Below are 20,261 nucleotides of genomic sequence, written 5' to 3' on the forward strand. Positions count from 1 at the left end.
TTCAAATTAACACTGAGGTGCTGCATTCACGGTGGTCTCTGTGGTTTGAATTTTGCCCTTTTTTTTTTTTTTCAATCCCTCCCGTGCCCTGTATAAGATGCAAGTCCTGAGGGAAAAATAGTACATGATTATGCATTTGGAGACACAGTGCATACAAGGGGTATTTCTGAACTTTATGAACCCTTAGCAAAGGGGAGAAAGGCTAATTCTAATCTTAAAACAAATGGGGGGAAGAAAAAAAACAAAAACAAAAACAAAAAAAAACACCAAAACAATCCCTCCCGTGCCCTGTATAAGATGCAAGTCCTGAGGGAAAAATAGTACATGATTATGCATTTGGAGACACAGTGCATACAAGGGGTATTTCTGAACTTTATGAACCCTTAGCAAAGGGGAGAAAGGCTAATTCTAATCTTAAAACAAATGGGGGGAAGAAAAAAAACAAAAACAAAAACAAAAAAAAACACCAAAACAATACTACAACAAAACCCCAAAAATTTGGTTTGTATATTTTTTCTGCTACTATATAATAACTTATGGTCCTTTCATTGGATTGAGAATGAATTTTTAAATGGTACATGACACAACGCAAAGGGTAATGCTGGAAAAAAAAGTTAATATCTTTGCATTAGTTTACAGCTGTTCTCAATGTGTGTAATATTTTCTACTTCACATTCCCCTGCCTACACCACCACAGTGTTGCTTGTCTTCAGTAATCATTTAAGTTAATAATCTCTTCTGTTGCTGTCTCCTGTATTCTCTGTTAAGGAAGCTTCATGGGTAGAGAAAATGTCTCTTACAAGTAATTCTGCAGATTTATCAAAGCAGGAGCACTGCAGTAACATAGCAAATGCACACTACTATTTCTTGAATATTTTGGCTTTGTTTTTAAATTTTCATTTAATAATATTTTTAATTAAATTTCTAATCTTGCAATGATTTATTTTAAGATAATTTTGCTGCTGTGAAGCTCTTGCGTGGCACGGAGGATGGTGATTTTATGTAACATTAGCATGTAACAGGCTGGATGGAGGCTCATGGATGAATGCCAGTGTTGTTTTTCTATTTGCAGGTTGGCCTGGCTGTTCCTGGGTATGTAAGGGGAGGGCAGGCAGGGTGTCAGTCAGCTTTCAGATTGTAGCATTTCTTAATGGACTAGGCAAGTGACAGAATGTTTCCTATGGCAAACCTTTATTTTTGTAGACTGTGAGCTTTGGCACTATTAGTAGACAATCCTTTTGAACACCTCAGCAAGCTTCAACTCTGTAGCATTAGATGATGGACGTGCTTAAATGCTCTTTACATACTCAAAATAAACATCATCCTTCCAGGGGCTTTGACTTTAAATTTTTAAATTTAATTTTATTGTATTTTTCTTCCCCAGGATCCCTTAGATCCAACGAGAACAGCCATTGTGATCAGCTCTCTGGTGGCAGGTGGAGTGGCTGAACGTGGGGGTGAGCTTTTACCAGGGGACCGCTTGGTGTTTGTGAATCAGAAATCTCTGGACAGTGCCACTTTGGCAGAGGCAGTGGAAGTGCTGAAATCTGTGCCCCCTGGTACAGTTTCTCTTGGAATCTGCAAGCCTTTGGTGGTAAGGACTGATTTTAACGTTTTTCTGTTTGATTCTATGATGTGTGGACTGGGTTGTTTTATCTGGAGGGGTTGGAAATTCAGGGTAGAAATTGGAAAGCAGTTGAGTTGCTATGCACAGACCTTGACATATCCAGAAATTCTGGCTAGCTGGCAAATAGCCAACTTACTGAGTTGGCCATCCAAAAGATCTGACTGGAAAACCGGCATTCTCAGGTTCCTCCTGAAAGAACATCCGTGTGGAATCAGAAGACATGTCTGGGCAAACCTCTGTGCACTGGCCCTGTGAGGAGGTGTAACATGGTTTGAGCAATTCAGCAAATCAGTTAAATATGTGCTGAAGTCCATTTCACTCTAAGACACTGCTAAGTGCTTGCTTGAGCTCCACTGACATCAAAGAAACTTAATCTGTTTGAAGTCAAGACTGTAAATTCAAGTAGAATTTCCTTTTTCTAGACCAAGGGCTTTGGAACAGACAGTAGTTTACTTGAGAACACTGCAGCATTGTTCACCAAGGGCACCCAGGCAAAATTAATTAAAGCAAAGCACTATCTAATAGAAAGTGCTTGTAATTCAGAGTGGTAGAGGAGTGATGAAATAGGACTGTAGGGAGGCTGTTAAATGTATTCTTTACTTTTCTAAAAAGTGATATGTCATTGTTCATATCTTTGTCTTTGTCCATATTTCCTACACATCTTTATTTTTTACTGTATCTGTACTAATATCTTAAAAGAATAAAAGCTGTTGTCTTTGTCTTCTCCATTCATGACTTTTTTTTTTATAATTCTGTAACTTTTTCCCATCTTTTTTCTAATGGCTGGTTCTCCCTCTCCCTTTTAGTTTATTGAAAGATGTAGGAATTTTTTTGTTGGTTTTCCTAACTCATCACTTTGATTACCTTTCTTAGGGAGGAGTCAAAGAAGAAGAGAACATGCCCAGTGTGAATTCCAGCAACGTTAAAACCAGCCCTGGATCTCCAGAACCAATAGATAATTTCTCAATAGTACTTGAAGCACCACAGGTATTTGGTTACTCTTTTAGTTCAGCTTAAGTCTGTATGGACTGGAAATGATGCTTTAAAGTGGAAAAAAAAATAGTATGTCCTTCAGGTAAGACTTTATTGGGTAGACTTCAGGCTGGATTCCCTCTGAAAAAGACTCTTAACAGCAAACTGTACTGATGGTGTTGTGAACAGTAAGCACATGCACAGCAATTACCAGTGCAGTTCCCAGACTGCCTTATCAAATTTACTATGTCATTAAAATACTTTGAGTTACTTTGGATATGAAATAGGAATGCTGTGTTAGTAGTAGTCATAAGTAGTTGCTTCAGCTTAGCTAAGACAGTAAGATGTGGGAACAGAATACTTTTTATACAAAGAAGTAAAGCAAAAAAGTAATGTGTAAAGCAAGCCTGAAATCTGTTCTTCTTCCTAGGCTTCCTATGTGGTCTGGAGTGATTTCTTTACACTCTTCCTCTTTCTTATTTTCTGAGAAATTAAATTCTGTTTATTGTGGGAGGATAAGGCTCTAAAGATAGTAAGAAACTCATATACTAGGACAATAGGCAATACTGTTACAACACTGACCTTTTTAGAATGATATTTTTTAATTCTCATTTGTTCTTAAGTGCTTTGCAAAATTTTTATTGATTCATGTTGGAAAATGCATTCTTTTTAGGCCAGGAAAGGCAATACGTAAAAGATCATCCAGAGCTGCAACTCAGTAATAAAAATAAATTCTAGGTTTTCTTGCTGCTAAAGATGTCTGCCTGTCTCTCAGTAAAAACATATCTTTAATGCTGAAATGGTATATTAGAACCACCAAAAAGAGCAGTATTATGGGGTAGATGTAGTTATACTATGTAGAAATTAGCTTGGACATGATATTTACTGATTTTTATACTGTAAAATGGAGTCTTTTGCTTTCTGGGTACATAGGAAGGGTTGCTGGCAGAGCAGTTATTCCTCTGCCAGCTCAGGTTGTTTCTCTGCTTCCTAAATAAAACTAATGTTATTAAGTATTTTAAAATATTTTCTCTTCAAGTCTTGCTGAATGTAGAAACTGGAATGATCAATTTATACAAAAGCCATGCAGAGGTATCTGCTTGTGTTTTGTTTTACGTTTTGGATGACAGCATTGATAGTAGCTTAGAGCAGCAGTATAAATTTTCCATCCATTTATTATCTCACCTGCTCATATAAGAGCCAAGAGTGGTGTGTCATGATGGCTTCCACTCTTATGCACCAGCGTAGTGCTGACAAAGCTGACTTGAAAGGAAACAAAAAATAGGAACTTGTAGATTTTATGTGCTATGACAGTAGACTTTAGTGTCTTGTTTGCAGTATTCCCTGTTCCATCAGTAGCTTCTGCTGCTGCAGTGCAGCAGTCTGTGATTATCCATACCTCAGGGCTGTATCAGGAGGTGGTAGTACACATTCCTGGGTGGTTCTCAGCTAAGTCAACTGTTTTATATAACAATGAAGTTGGTGCCTCTTACCAAAGCATTTGGAGGATGATTCTGCAGAAGTGAAATGCAATTAAATGAAGTAAAGATGGAGAGAATTAGAATCTCTTCAGACTGGGTATTTTTTGAGATCGAGGTACATAGGGCAAATAGGTTAAAAGAACATGTAATGCTTATGAAAAATGTGCTAATTTCTAGGTTGCTAATGTTCTCTTTCATGCCAGCTGCTATTATTGCTTTGTTTCCTTATGCTCTTGCCTGTCTCTTGTTTTCCCTCTTGCCTCTCACTTGAGCTATGTGAACGTTTTGGCAGCGTCTGGGTTTTTTTTCATCTGCATTTGTACAAACCTAACAAAACAGGATCCTGACGCTTGAGGTCAAAAATGGTAAAGTACCTTGGGGAGTCTGGGAAGGGGCAGGAAGCAGAAAGAAAAACATTTTGATTGAGGACCCCATAATCTGTAGATTGGTTTCAGTGTTTGAGGTTTCAGTGCCTTGAAGATGAGGTTTGGGCATACCTACTTGGTGGCCTGAAGAACAGAGAGGAAAAGCTTTCTGTGTGTGGCAAGCTCTCTGGTACTAGTGCAAGGCATAATATTTCAGAGCTGCCTGTGCAGGCTCACTCTGTGAGTCCCATTCAGTTCAGGAGAAGCATGGGGCATTGGAAATTGGGGGCACATGTGACAAATCCCAGAAAAAAGAAGTGTTGAGTGAGACCTTTCAGAGTGGGTTTGAATACCTTTTCTTTTAGTTTTGTCATTTGTGGGTTTTTTGTTCTTGTTTTTGTTTGGTTTTTTTTTTTTTGTTTAGTTTTGTCATTTGTGTTTTTTTTGTTTTTAGTTTGTTGCTCTCTGGTTTGAATTCAGTAGAAAGCTGAGCACTCTTCTCTTTAAAACATTAGAGGTATTAGATAATGAATAGTCAATTACATTTGGGTTTGTTTTTTTTTTTGTCATCCTTTTCCCCTCTCCCCCCAGTTAAAATATTCTATGGAATACCCAAGGGAGGAACAAATGAGTATGGATTTTGTTTTGCTGTATTTTGATTGCTCATGCTGTTGTGGAACTGTTTACTGTTACCTAAACTCTTAGGCTGTTTTTATTTATCTGGTAGGATTGTAAAAAATGTCCATGCATTCATATGCATTCATAAAGCCATAGCAGGTAAGTCTGGAGCACAGAGATACTTTAGCTGTATTTATATATACTTTTTTTTAGTGTTATGTAATAATTCTTATTCCCTAACTTCAGTTCAGATTGGCTATTCTGAATGGCTGCAGCTATATCTAAGCTGTGCAACTGTAAATTTCTTTATAGTTAAAAAAAAAAAGTGGACTGTATTTTTCATGTTACAATTGTAAGTCCTAGAGTGTATTTTCTTTTAGAAAATGCAAAAGGTAGAAGTTTTTCACTTTGAGAATCAGGATGTACTTTTAATAAGGGGCTAACATAAGAGTTAGCAAGAAGCATAATGTAAAATCTATATTCCTGTCGTGTTTTATGCAGGGTTTCAGAGATGAAACACCTTTTAAAGAAGAACTTGTTGATGAACCTGTTTTGAACTTGGGAAGGTCATTTCAGCTTTCTCAAAATGACAGTGAGCATGAGAAGGAGTCCTGGGAGATGCATGAATTTCTGAAAGCCAGCACAGGAGAAATGGGTGAGGAGCGGGAAATGCTGGTGGATGAAGAGTATGAAGAAGACTCAGCCTTCCTGAAATATAATGCATCATGTGGACAGAAGGCAGTTTCAGAGAGGAACCTTGACACAGAACAATGGGCAAAGCAAGCTGAGACTACTGAAACACAAGACTTAAGATCCAGTGTTGGTTTCAGTCCCAGCCAGTCCCTGGAATATCCACTCCATGAAGATGAGATGGTAAGGAGTGCTGCGTTGGTCTCGGTGCTCTGCCTTGACCAGGGGACCCATGCCTCAAGGGAAACTCCAGATGTGCCTTCTGGAAGGAATTTTTCTGGAGTTTTAATGACTAGATGAGATCTGGGTGCCTCTAATGGACACCCTCTATCCTTTTGTACAGTTTGGAAGGTTCTTTTGGTCACATAGTATATTTAACTGCTCCAATGAGGTATGTGCTGTGGTTGGTGTATTTACAGGTATCCTGCACTTACCCTTTCCTTCCCATCTCAGGCTGAGCTCAGCTGAGCCCGTTCATGGGCTCAGTTCTCTTTTGCAAGCTGTACTAATATGGTTCATGACAGTAATAGAAGAATGTCACTTTGTGGGTTTAACAGTCCAGGGGCTTCAGCAGCAATGTCAGTGAAAGGAACTCCCTTTTTTCCTCATTATTCTTAATCCAAATCAGTTCCTTGAGCCAGATGTTAGAGCAGTTGAGCAAAAAATGGTATGGCAGAAGCAATTGTAGCAAGCATACTGGTGGACAAAGGAATAGGAGACAAGAGCTTTAGGTAAGCTGTGTCCCCCTTGAGTATTCTGAGAACTACTTTTTTTCTTCTTTGCTTATTCACTTGTCAAACAAAAAAGTGATAGTATCAGCCTTCCATGCACCAGCCTTTGGGATGTATGCTTTTATATTAAAAATGAACTGGAAAAGGATTTACTAGCATGGCCACAGAGAATTTCAGGTTTGGTTTGGCTCGTCCCCATGTGCACTATGTCCATAAACAGGCTAACATGTAGCTTCTAGTGACAGCTTTACACTAGAGTACACAATATTCAATTTACACATTTGTTACTTAAAACCAACAAACGAGGAGGACTAAAGAACTTCTTGTCTGGATTACAGGCAAGTAGAGAGATACAGTTGCTTTATATTGCAATTGTATATAACATTTTTCCTGCCTCTTCTTAATATAGTACATAAATGAGCTGTTAGTATTTCATAGTTATCTGAATAAATATGAATGTAGTTAAGAAAATGTGAAAGTTTGCTGTAAAAATCAGTGTTCATGTCAGAACCCTATATAAATTGATACCATTGCTTTCTAATTTTACTTTTTTTTTTTTCCCCCCTCTGAAGTGTGAAGAAAATGCTAGTGTAAGTTCACTGTTTTCTGGAACCACAGCACAGAGTGGCTACCAAAAAGACACATTTGATACCAAAACTACCCAGTCAGAAGCGAAAAACAAGATGGATCTAGGTTTGTAGAATTTTTTCTTTATCTCATCATTTCATGCTTACAAATTTAAATTTTATGCCAAAACACAAATTCTTTGAAATGATAAAATATTCAGATTACGAGTTCTGTGAGCTCAAGACAGTCTGGCTTTAAATAGGTTTCAGCTTTGTGATCTTGCTTCCTCTTTAAAATCTTTACCTACAGTTGTCACAAGTGATATTGAGAGTGGCTACAGCTTTGTCCTACCTGTGGAGAATCACTTTCTTCTGTGTAGCTGATGTCCCCAGTAGGACTTCATGCATAAATAAAACAGTAGCTCACATCTAATTTCTGCCAGTCACTTTTGATTGCTGATTTTATAGATTTTTGTACTTAAAAAAAAAAAAGGTGACAGGCTCTGGAAGTATCTTTACTACAACCAAAATCTGCAAATGACCTCTAGGATATATATAATATCCCATATCTTGGTTTTGTAATCTGTGCTCTGGAGCAAAGTTTCTCCTTGTCAGATGGCCAGAAATGAATGGTTAGAATCTGGTGGATCATCAGGGAAATAAATTTATCAGCCTGCCTGAGACAGCACTCACTGGTTGGGAATAAAGGAGGTTGGGCTGTTTCCTGTTTTTTATCACCTGTGTCTTGCCCAGCAGACACTGTAAGCTACACTGGCAGACTGACAACTCTTGCAAGGAGCTCTGGTGGTGCAATTAACCTGGACACTTCTGTCACCAAAATGACATCAGTCCTCCTCCATGTGATGGGGTTCAGTGCTGGAGCAGGGCTTTGCATCCCTCTCTCTGCATAAAGGGGCAATTCGGTATTTCTAATCATGTGTTTTTGTGAGGAATGTCTGTTGTGCAAGTTGTACCTAAGCATGTCTCAGTTCCACAAAGATTTGGTGTTTCCTGTTATTACTTGACTGAACATACGTCAAAAGCAAGATGCTTTAAGAAAGTGTTTAGTGTGGTTTACATTTCCTTCAAAACGAAATGTTCTGTGTCTCTAAGCCTCTTGACCATCACATCACATCACACAACATCTACATTGGGAAAGTGGTGAGCTGAGGAGCTTCTTTCCAAGGGTGATAACTGGTGGATGGAGGGACAGGAGCAGCAGAAGTTCACATTTGCACCTTTTCTTCTTCAGATACAAAGCTTCAGATTGACTCTAAAGGACCTGGGCTTGCTCTTGACCTGGAAGCTATTGAAAAGGAAGAACTAAAAAGGGAGGATTATGTTTTTTCCAAGAACCCAGAATCTGGGAGTGTAACCACCTTAGCTCAGCCTAGAACAGCGATGTGCAGGTATGGAGAAAGATTTCAGGTTTTGGAAGATTTTCAATTCATGATCTTAACTATCTTCTTGCTTTACTTAGCTGAGGAATCATCAAAAGCTTTGTGAAACAGTAAGACATACAGTTCTGTAACTTTTGCCCAAGGAGCTGAATTTTGCTTTCTAACCTTCTTGTATCTTTACTTGCCACATTTCGTCCTCTGAGTACTCTCAGCCAGGGCTCTTAGCCCTGTGCAGGGAAATTTTAGTCTTGCCAGTGGTGCTGGGAAACCTTGAGCTGACAGTGGTTGTAGATATTTGCCACATCTGTCAAGCATCCCATTCTTTCCCCACCAGCTTTGGGTGAGTAGGTAGTGGATCTGCTTTTGGAGCCTGTGGATTCAAGTCTTCAGCACTTCCCTAATTCATCTGTAATCCTCCCTTGGAGGGAAGGCAGCTCAACAATAAGGTGAGGGGATTATTTCTCCAGGACAACATCCTACTTCCTTTTTGCAGTTTCAGAGTAGCATTTACAGCTCTCAAGATCTACAGAAAATGTGTGCAAGGATGTATTGTTTCAGCTTTTCTTTAGGGACATGCAATTCCATACTTCCATTCCTATTTTGTGAGTAGGTGAGTCACATATAGTATAACAGTTTAATTAACACCCTGGTCTGGAGTGTTTAATGGAACACAGAGGATATGTTCTCCCAGATGGATCATGATCTGCTTTCTGGTCAGCTAGGCTGGTTTTATCATGTTTATATCTAAGAAAGAATCACAGCATATTTAGCAGAAAGTAAATGTTAATTACTGAAATAGTTGTTTTGAATGAGTAAATGCAGTGCAGATTTGTATATCATGGAACAGCTTATAATTTTGCTCTGCCCATCATGTTTATTTCTGGAGCATTCCTCGAGTACATTTAAACCTAAATACAGAAATTCCTGTCTAGTCTGTTGACTCTGCACATTTGGTTTGAACTGGACAGTGTGAGAAGACGTTGCTGTCTCACTGCCAGATACAAACTATGTAAGGAATTGTGACCTGGAATGGGGGATGTCTTTTTAATTCATTTTTTCTTTTATTCCTCCCCTCCCTCTGCCCCCAATTAGTGAATTACCTGAGAGAGAAGAAGGAGAAGGAGAAGAAACTCCAAACTTCAGCCACTGGGGACCACCACGGACGTATGTTCATATGATTACATTTTCTTCCCATTCACCTTATGTCTTTTTTTCTATGAGCCCAGTTCATTCTCATGGCTGTGTTTTTCTTTTTCCCCTCCTCTGCCAATAACTTTTAGGTACTTGTGTACCTTGAGCTTTCTTAGATACAGTGAATTTTAAACAGATGTTCAACAGAATTATGCCTTCTATTTATACAGCTGACTTGGGAAAGCTTGGCAGGTTTTCGTTGTGGATGACCTACAAGTTCTTGCTCATTTAATAACTATTAGGTGTGAACAATGCACATAGTGCTGCTGTCTCCTTTTCCATGGCTTCTCTGCCTAAACTTAATGGCAGAATTCCAAATTGCCAAGCCAAGTTTTAGCCACATCCTTGTATTGTTAACATTTTTAGGTGAATCAGTTTTATGGTCCTAGGTAAAATAGGATCAAAACATTTCTGCCTAAGCTGATTAATATGCATCCCATACACTGAAGTCACCATTCAGAAAGTTGTGTGAAACAATTTGTTGTATTTTTTGTCTAGCATGCCACTTTCAGACCTTTTGAAATTTGCCATTTTCAGACAGTTAACCTGAACTGAAAGAGGATGAGCGTTTACCCAAGACCTTCCCATTTTACCCTGTCTTTCTTTAAAATAAAAGCCTATGTCCAGTAGGCATGGGTAGGTAGCAGAATTTAGAGGGGTTTTTTGTGGGGTGAGGCCTGCTTGGGGTAAAAAGCCAACTCTGAGAGCATTCTTGGGCCTCTGACCTTATCCCTTCACTCTATTAAATCTTCTTGAAAGACCAGATGCTTACATTTATTTAAGGCTCTGCATTTATGGTTTAAAAAAAAAACAAAAAAAACCAAGTTTCAAGCTGTTAAACTACCACATGTATTTTTTCAGTGTTGAGATCTTTAGAGACCCTCATGTGTCTCTTGGAATCAGTATTGTTGGTGGACAAACTGTCATAAAGCGTCTGAAGAATGGGGAAGAACTCAAAGGGATCTTCATCAAACAAGTTTTGGAAGATAGCCCAGCAGGAAGAACAAGAGCTTTAAAAACTGGAGATAAAATACTTGAGGTAAATGCAGATAAACCTACCTTTTCATTCTAAGAAATAAAGATTGACTCGATCATCTCGGTGAGAAGAGAGAGACAAAGCACTGCCACCACTTCATGAAGTATTGATGACACTGTGTTTTGAAAACCAAAAAAAAACCCTGGTGTCATCTTTTCTGTTTTTTAATGCCTGACTATGGAGCTCTTTTAACATTCTCCACTATATTTAAGAAAAGCTAGGTCTTGGTATCTGATGAGGAAATGAAAAAGATGAGAGTGCCTTGTTTCTTTCTTTTATATAAGCAAATAGACTCTTCATACTGAAATTTGGGCTGTTATTTTGTGTGTGTATGAATTTGGAGTAGTTAACAGTCTGATTAGCTACTATTTGGGGTAAATCCCTGATTCTGGCAGGTGCCATAGGGAAAAATGCCATTCCTGGCTCTCATCTCTAGCTCTCTGTGGATTTTTTCATTCCTTTTTCTCCCAATGAATAATTCTGCATCCAAGTTCCCAAGTGGATAGTTCTGTTCTTGTATGTGCTTTAGAGTTCTGTGTGAAAAATTGTTTCAAAACAGGTTTAGTTTTCAAACAAATAAAATCTGAAAGAGTTGTATCATACCTAGCACTCACTGAGAATGTTTTTCCTTATGTTTTTTTCTCTAGAAGAATTGCATTAGGAAACACATGTTCACCTTTTAATTAGAATACTGAACAGTGTACTTTTCTTTAAACCATCATGGAAACATACTTGACAAGTAGTTTCTCTTGACTGCTTTTAGTAACTTCCTCAGATACATTCTGCAAACGTGTGTGATCTGTTGCAATAACTCTGTGCCAAAGGCAAGCTACCTAATAAAAACAAACATTGTTTGTCAGGTTTCTGGGGTAGACCTACAAAATGCCACACACGAGGAAGCAGTAGAAGCGATCAAGAACGCGGGAAATCCTGTCGTCTTCGTAGTTCAGGGTTTGTCTAACGTGCCAAAAGTAAGTTTTATTTGTATTTTTATTCTAAAACTTAAAAAATGTGTAATATGCATTTTATTTTCAACTTGGCTAAATTCCTTTCAGTGACTTCCATCAATTTTTGTGGCCATCCTCTCTGTCAGAGTTTCTGCTCGTAGACTTTGTGATTTATTGATTACGTGTCTGGCCTGATCTGAAAACTTGTTTCTCTGATGTAAATTGAGTAGATGTAAATCTGTTGACTAGGTGTTAATTCAGTTCTCCCATCTGTGTAACTGCGTCTGGCCCTGTATATTTTAATTTGTTCATATTTGATAACCTAAATATGTACTGTGTTATCCAAATGAACAAAAGTGTAGTTAAAATTAGTCACATTCACACTAGCAGCTCCACATAAAATGTGTCACCAAAGGGACCTGAAGTAGTTACATGGGGGCAAGTTAATTTTCAAGAGATTTTTGGCATTTCCTCCTTTTTAAGACCAAGGCAAGAAACCTTTTAATGCCTTAGGAAGAAAGGGTGTACAACTCTGCCTGCCTTGAAGTACACATAAGCCCCCAAGACTTGTGTACTTGTATAATCTGAGAGATTAATTGGGAATTTTGGTGGATTAGTAGCCCTGAGGAGACCTTTTTTGACAGCTGTAGACAAATCCAGCAAACTGTGTCCATTATTTCTCCAGTGCTCCAGGGAGTCTTTCACAATCTGTTAAGACTTTTACTAGCTATGCTGTGAAGGTGCTCAAGCAGTGATGGCAAAAATCACAGTGATGGTGACTGAGTTGGTTCCCTTTCTGTATCGGCTTTTTCACAGAAAAGATCCAAAAAAACTGTCAGAACATTCAGCTGCATCTCTGACCCTTACTTTCCTAGTCAATCCAGAGAGATCAAGGGAAGGACAGAGAGCTTGAATTTTGAGTTGCTTTGCTTTGAACTGCGTGCTGTAGGAAACTTCAGAGACTTTCAGCCGTGCTACACGGTCCCAACTCCCATTCAGCAAAGTAAGAAGCTGCCAGAAAAGTGGGAACACATCAGATTTTGTAACATAGTAGAAGACTGAAAAGGGGCTCAGGAGTAGCCATTTTCTTTTATATGGCCTGCTCATGTGACCCAAGTTAAAGATCGCTGCTTACATTTTGAGTACTTTGAGCTTAAACTATGTTAAAACCTGTTAAAATGCCATAAAAGTTTCCCCTTGGAAGAATAAAGGAATATCATGTGGAGACTAAATGTGCTCTGTTTCATAAGGTGTCTGTGTGCATGGGCACTGGTGTCTGTCTGAATTCCCAAGAGCTGACACTTCGGGAGTCCATACTGAGTTCTGTAACAAGGATGTACACCCATATGGATGACTCCAAAGAAATGTTTAATTGAATGAAGAGACTGGGCTAGATATAGACTCACAGAATCATAAAGTCATTCTGACTGGAAGAGACCTTCAAGGCCATCAAGTCCAACTGGTAACCCAGCATTGCCAGGTCACCCCTAAACCGTGTCCTTCAGCACCACCCGGCCCAGGCTGCCCAGGGCAGTGGTAGAGTTCCCATCCCTAAAGTAATTTAGAAGACATGTAGATGTGGTGCTGAGGGACATGGTTTAGTGGTGAACTTGATAGTGCTGGATTAATGATTGGACTTGATGATCTTAAAGGTCTCTTGCAACATGAACAACTTATGATTCTACAAGTCTTTTCAATCCCTCCAGGGATGGGGGCTCCACCACTGCCTGGGCAGCCTGGGCCAGGCCTTGACAGCCCTTGTGGGGAGGACATTGTTCCTCATGTCCAACCTAAACCTCCCCTGGCACAACCTGAGGCCGTTTCCTGTTGTCCTATCGCTTTCTACATGGGAGAACGGACCGACCATCACCACGTTACACTCTCTTTTCAGGTGATTGTAGAGAGTGCAAAAGTCTTTCCTGAACCTCCTTTTCTCCAGGCTAAACAACCCCTGGTCCCTCAGCTGTTCCTCACAAGACTTGGGCTCTAGACCCTTCCCCAGCTTCTTTGCTCTTCTCTGGCCACACTCCAGGCCCTCAAGGTCCTTCTTGGAGTGAGGGGCCCAAAACTGAACCCAGGATTCGAGGGATGGCCTCCCCAGTGCTGAGTTTAGGGGGATGATCTTTGCCCTAGTCCAGCTGGCCACACTAGTGTTGATCCAAGCCAAAATGATATTAAACAGTGAGCACTAGAAAAAGTAGAGAACATTTGGAAATTCAGTGAAAGAATGTAATTTTAAAACTTCACTGCAGTGCCCTTGTACATGGAGCAAAATGAAGAGTGCCCTGGATAGCTTTTATCATTGTCATTACCTGACTTTTGGATGTTTGTTCCATGGCTGTAGTGCTCTTTCTAATTTGTGTAACAGATGTGTTGTTTTTCAGGTGGTTTCTGCTGTACAGCCTAAGGGAGTTAAAGTCAGCAAAGATCAGGATGCAGACAAAGAAAATAAGAGTGAAAAGGTATTTATTTACTGAACTGAATGGTGTAATAGCATGCAGTATGACTCTACCATCAGCTCCCCTCCCCAAAGTCTGAAATGAAACTTGAAGTGTTTTCTTGAAATATCTTCGATTCAAGTAATTTTTGCCAAATTCCTGCCAAATAGATGACAGGGTTCTAAAAGATCTTCTGTGGGTCTCCCCTGGGTGCTGCAACCCTGTACTTAGTGCACCTCGTCGCTGTCATCTTTCTGGAGGTACCTGCTTTGCTCCACATGGCAGCAAATTGATTCTCTTTGTTCAGCAGAAACAGAGAAATAATAACATGTACACAAATGATATCCTTAATGTGAGGCTGGCTGAAATTCAGTAAAATCATGTTATTGGCTAATTAAATCTGGTAAGTCTCCTCCATTTCCCATTGCTGTGTAAACCAAGGAAATGACCGAATGATCTGGAGCTGGCCAGCTAATTGTGAAGCAATTACTGCACAGTAACTTCAAGCAACTTCACAGCAAATTTAAAAGAGAAAAAAAAATCTGGTCTAAACCAGTGGATTTGTTTTAATCGCTGCCCTCAGTGAAGAATTTAATTTCTCCTTCCCAGCCAGATTGCTTTAATGGCCTAGGTGTTTTCCTGGGGGAACTGTGCTGACTGATGAGTGTAGCTCAGGTACTTTGAGGGTGTCAGAACTGGAGGAGCAGGGATGGAATTAGTGTAGACAATAACTTTTGCCTACTGGACTTTAACATGCTAACTACAAGTAGGATGAACTTTTCATGTGGTCTTACTCAGTAGCCTGGTGTGTGGTGGAAAGCTGAGAAGTCCCTCTTGCCTCCAAAAATTTTTGTAAGACTTCGTTCAGATCATGTCAGATACAGATATGAGGCTCAGTTATTCAAAAAAATCAAGAAAGGTGTTGAAGTCATGCTTTCCTGCCAGTGGATAGTACTTATAATGAGGCAGTTACAACCTCCTTTCCTTGGTTTGTATCTCTGTTTCTAATCTCAAAAGCACTCATCCTCTTGCAATGTGCTGCCTTTAATCTCTAGGACTCCAGAGTCTTGCATTCTATAGCGTTCAGAGGTTAAAGAGAGAGTCTAATCTTTTCCAAACCTTTTTCATCTATTGGTGCTGTAAACTGGTGGGTGGAATATAGTGGAGCTTCAGTGCATAAATATGTAGCTCCCTTTTAGCTTTGAACATTGGTTCACAAAGCAGTCCTACTGTGCTACAGTAGGGGCACCTCTGAGTTGGAAAGAGTTGCTATTAGTGGATTACTACTCTGTGTCCCTATGGGGAATCAGTGATATTTCTAGTTCAGTCTTCAAAGTGCTACAAAGGAGTTTGGTTTGAAAGCAGCCATTCTAGCTGGAAAATCTGCCTTTTCCTGTATGATGAATTTTCTTTTCAATACTGATTGTTTTCTCCGATTTGTTGGTGTTTATCCTCCTCTATTGATCTGTTTGTTTAGAAATGATCTCTTGAAGTAATTCATATAAAACCACTTAAAACAACTGAGCTCCTTGCAGACAAACCAGATATTCACATTATTTTCCAGGTTGGCTATGTGAACTGTGCTTTTGCCTCTGTGCTGGAAAGAGCTGCATTAATACAAAACCGTGGTGTAATGGAGTACTCTGGCACAATTTCCTCCTCTGGCTTCTCAGCAGGTCAGGAGGGATGGGAGAAGCTTGTCCTCTTGAGCCATAGCAAACTGCTGGATAAGCTTAGGTGCCTTGTGTAATTTCACACAGGCTTTCTAACAAATGTTTGAGCTCTTAAAAAGCCAAAGGGTCAACATTTAGATTCAGTTATTACTAAATTATAGTGATACAACTGATTTGTCACAGGCAGCTGAAAGTGGGCCTGCAGGTTTCCTGTCTTTTACCTGTCTGGAGCTGTAGAACAGGAGTCCTCTCACACCTCCTGAACCTTCTGAATTTTGCACAGTTCTACCTGTGTTGGCATCGAGCAAAAAGTGGGAGGCATATTTAGTGTACTGTGTACTTGAGGAAAACAGCTGTCACATCTCCAAGTGCTCTTACTCTGTGCTTTACTACTATTGAAGTGAATTGATTTCATTTATTATTGTTATGCTGTTTTCAGTGCAGCATTCCCCTGTAATGTGTTTTAAATGGATGGGATGATGCATATCTTAGCTCACGACGTTTTGGGATGTAGTTGCAGCTTGCTAGTTAGACTATTCTATACAAATTTAGGCTCAAGATTTCTAAAATCTATATGAGGGTTCAGCTTTCATTGCACACGGTAAAAAATTTGGTTCTGAGTTTGCAGTTTGGGCGTTGAGTCGTGTTTCCCAGCTACAGAAGCAATTAATTACAGGCATTCTGGTTGCTCTAATGGCATCTCGTACTCGGTGTTCCCTTGCTAAGTGCATCCTGCCATTAGTGGTGGGGTTGCATGGGACACAGTTGAACGTAATTTAGTGAAACTGTGGAGCAAACTAAGGCATGATCCAGTTACTTGGAGCTATAAAAACAGTTGCTGGGATGAACAAGCACCTTCATTAGGTTCAGAACCTGTTCTTTGCCTGCTATGCGCCGCTACATGCATCACTATAGGAGCTGCCTGTATTTATGTGAGGTAATAACATTTTATTGTAAGTTATAATTCAAAATCTTTTTTAAATTAAAGCAAAAATATGGGGGAACTGTTATGTTTAAGTATTTGTAGATGCACTAAGAAGACTGAGTTATTTTGTATTTAAAAGCTTGACTTTTATCGGTAGTAATTTTGTTGCTGAGTCTTTAATAAGTGGAATATAATTTATTTTAACCCTTGATTGATGTTCACACTTTCATGTTTATGATGATACACAAGCATTTTGTCAACAAGTAATTGTATGTGCACAATTGTATTTTCATTTTTTTGATGCTCAGTGTCACTTCTTGTTCTGATATCTTGCATAAAAAGCCTGTGCTGCAGAATTTACTGTTGTCAGTAAGTGCTGTGTATGTGTTTTTCTTTGTGCGTGGAGGTGACAAAACATGTAACTGTTTGTCTTTGAATCCATTAGAGAAAACATGGGGCTCCACCTCCAATGAAATTGCCACCTCCTTACAGAGCACTTGAAAGGCTGCGTGCAGAGGAAGTGAACGTGGATGAAGAGGAGGATGATGCTTGTGCAGAGGGTGAGTAGTGCCACAATCATTACATCAGATTACATTTATGGAACACAATCAGATAAATTGTGATGAACGTATGCCATTTATTGCTTGTATTAAGGGAAGTAGTGCTCAGCAGGACAATAACATCTGATCCTCAACCTTGTTCTTACCAAGGGCTTCTGGTTTGCAACATGGTCTTTTCCCAGCCTGTCTCCTGTAGCTCAGCTCTTCTGAAAAGACCTAGGAAGGGCTCTGTTTATTTTTAGTTTAGAAATGTCCCAGCAATGTCTAGAGGACTTGCTTTGGCCACGATGTCAGCAGGGAAAGGCAGATGTTGTGCTTTACTCTTGAAACTGCAAAGATAGTTGAGCAGGCATAGATTGAGAACCACTGGTTCATCATCCTCATCCAGAAAATCCTCCAGTTCATTGCAAAATATTTTCCTTGAAAAATCTGCTCAAGTATTGTTTCAGCACTCTACTGAAAAAAAGAATCCCCATTTTTTGTAGCACCTTTTATGGGAAAGGTTCTGCAATTGTCCAGTTGTGGGTTGTGCAATGAGTTATGACAATATGTACACTGTGGATTAGTGGGGACCTAAAGATTAGGATGCAAGGCAAACTGAGACCTTCCAGCAGCATGACTTGGATTCCAGCATACTGCTTTGTTAATTACATCTTTGGATCAACAGAATACTATTATCCATAGCTTATCTTCCAATGAGATATTTAGGAGTACTAAAATTGCAGTTAGGAGTCCTAACTTATATTCTAAACTAAGTTACTTTTATTTTTTTTCCTCTTTTTACTCTGTACCAAATGAGCATACATGTGGAGTCTTTGTTGGGGTTTGGTATTTTTTGCTACAGTCATTTTTCTCATCATCTTTTGTTTTGGGGAGGTTTTTGTTTGGTTTAGTTATGGGTAAGCCAAAACAGAGAGATGCCTTTGTAGCTTTTGACCTTGAAGTGACCATGGCTCCCATTCAGAGTGGAAGCTCCTAAATTGGGGCCTGCTGGTGGGAAAGCTCTTCCAGCTGCTCTTGCTGATTTCCTTGGCAATGGCGTGCCATTGAAGCCAAGATAATTAATGAGTTTGGTTGGTTAGTCACATTTAGGGCTGCTTTGGTGGAGACTCGAAGGATTTTGGAAGGTTGTTCTCATGGAAACAGTAATGAGGGCACAGAAGCAGGGTGTTCAATTCTGCCTCTGTTGCTTTAAGGGAAAGCTGTGAGTTCTTGAACCAAATGAGATTTTTCCAGATCTCCCCCTTACTGAGTTTGTCATTTCCTCTGTTTGAAGTATGCTACATAATAATCTCAAGAAGATTTTTAAAGACTTTTGTGGGGAGTGGTATGGTAGTGAGGAGGAGCATAGCACTGCAGGCTCTGTGGATGATGGATTGGATATATCTTGAGCTTTCAAACCAACTCTGTAAACCTCCAGTTGTAGCAAACTGATTTCAGCTTGTTACTGAAGTTATAATTCCCAGTTAAAGGATATGTTTGATAAGTAGCCTGACACCTGGGTTATCTAATTAGGATATGCCTCAATCCAAGTGCTTTCTAGATCTAACTTAATACTTTGCACAGAAATAATTTCTTATTGATGGGCTTGGTCATTTTTTAGCTGTTCTGCCATCCCTAATGATATTGCCAGCTGAGTCTGATAGCTGAAAAGGTAAAGCTACTTGTGATATTAAATTCATCAGTCCTACCAGGTTTGGCAGCAGCAAGCAGATCTATTCAGATGAATCTCCTCCTCTCTACTCTTTTGACTGACTCAAGTTGAATGCTTTGCAATAGCCATCTTTCCCATGGATCCTGGAAAACCAAGATATGTTTTCCATTTTATTCTTCCCCACCTCATTCTGTTTCTTTAAAAACAGGGTAAAGAAGCTGAAACTTAAGTTTGTACCTCAACTCTTGAAGTAAAAAGCATGTTAGAAATCATTTAACTGTGTTTATTGATATTGAGCATCTTGACAGCTGTGGAACAAGGTGTTTACAGAGTCTCTTTCCTGTGACCATTTGAAAAACAAAGTTTTCCCTGTAAATTCCAGTACAGGATTTTTTTTTTGCCAACTACTTGATGTTCATAACTCCTCTCCTGGTTCCTGAGCACCTTTCTCAGAAATCTCAGCCCAGGACTGTAGCTGCATTTTTAACATTGTCCAATGGCATGTTCATATTGGTCTATTCCTTACCCACTTAACCTAGTAATTCTACTGGTTTTGTAATCTTAAGTAATCATTTTTCTAGGCTTTAGTGAACATGTGAACCAGGTTTATTGTCTTTCTTATTTAGGAGATAAGGTGTCTTAAAGGAAGGAGTGGTGTCATCTCAGGTGAATTCATGTCATAGCCTCATGTCCTTCCTGTAGTTCTCAACCTCTGCCGATAGTCTGGAGAGCTTTAGAGGGAATTTTGAAGTGGGACAGCTGTTAAATCTGTCCTCTGGTTGTGTTCATGATGGATTTTATTATATTGTTTAGCATTCTTATTAATACAGCTGCTGTGTTACAATCCTGCTCGTCTTTTTCTTTTTTCATATTCCAGAAATACTTAAGATTTTTTTTTTCCCTCCTTGCTTGTCATTTCCTTTGACCTATGGTCTCATCTTTTGTCTCCATGTCCTTCATCATTCCCCATACTGAAAATGAAAGCAAAGCATCGTTAGTCTTCCTGCCATACTTAGAAAATTTTTCTTTCATTTCTGTCCCATCCATACTGGCTCAGAGTCTCCGTGTTTTGTCAGTTTTCCCCTTAAAGTGGCTGAATAACCTTTTGGTATTGATTTAATTTCCCCTGTGGTAACTAAATCCACTTTCCTTTTGGCAATGCTCCCTTTTATTTCTGCTTTTCCACCACTGAAACTGTAGATTTCATTGCTGACTGGTTGCAACAAACACTGATTTCTTGTAGATGCTCTACCTTTTCTTTTCAGAGGTGTTTTTTTTTTGATCCAAATAGGGTGAGTCCTTGTTGGGAATAGAAGTACTGGGTAGCTCTATGGTTTAAAGAAACTCCAGATGTCCTCCATGTTTCTGTGGTTTAAGAAGTTTAGGG

The 20,261-nt window shown here is 39.4% G+C and overlaps 1 protein-coding gene across 1 annotated transcript in view; it reads left to right on the plus strand.

Moving 5' to 3' along the window:
* INADL (InaD-like (Drosophila)) overlaps positions 1-17,220 on the plus strand; it is a gene marked incomplete at its 3' end in the record, with an annotated part of 64,782 nt that extends 47,562 nt beyond the window's left edge. The window contains exons 18-27 of the mRNA XM_008936916.1: positions 1,385-1,594; positions 2,501-2,614; positions 5,565-5,936; positions 7,057-7,177; positions 8,303-8,459; positions 9,543-9,614; positions 10,503-10,680; positions 11,538-11,648; positions 14,009-14,086; positions 17,106-17,220. Of these exons, the coding sequence (XP_008935164.1) occupies positions 1,385-1,594; positions 2,501-2,614; positions 5,565-5,936; positions 7,057-7,177; positions 8,303-8,459; positions 9,543-9,614; positions 10,503-10,680; positions 11,538-11,648; positions 14,009-14,086; positions 17,106-17,220 (1,528 nt within the window). The remainder of the gene's footprint in view (positions 1-1,384; positions 1,595-2,500; positions 2,615-5,564; positions 5,937-7,056; positions 7,178-8,302; positions 8,460-9,542; positions 9,615-10,502; positions 10,681-11,537; positions 11,649-14,008; positions 14,087-17,105) is intronic.
* Positions 17,221-20,261: the final 3,041 nt, after the last annotated feature.

The sequence above is a fragment of the Merops nubicus genome, unplaced genomic scaffold, assembly GCF_000691845.1.
Source record: "Merops nubicus isolate BGI_N331 unplaced genomic scaffold, ASM69184v1 scaffold4023, whole genome shotgun sequence".
NCBI classification, from domain to species: domain Eukaryota; kingdom Metazoa; phylum Chordata; class Aves; order Coraciiformes; family Meropidae; genus Merops; species Merops nubicus.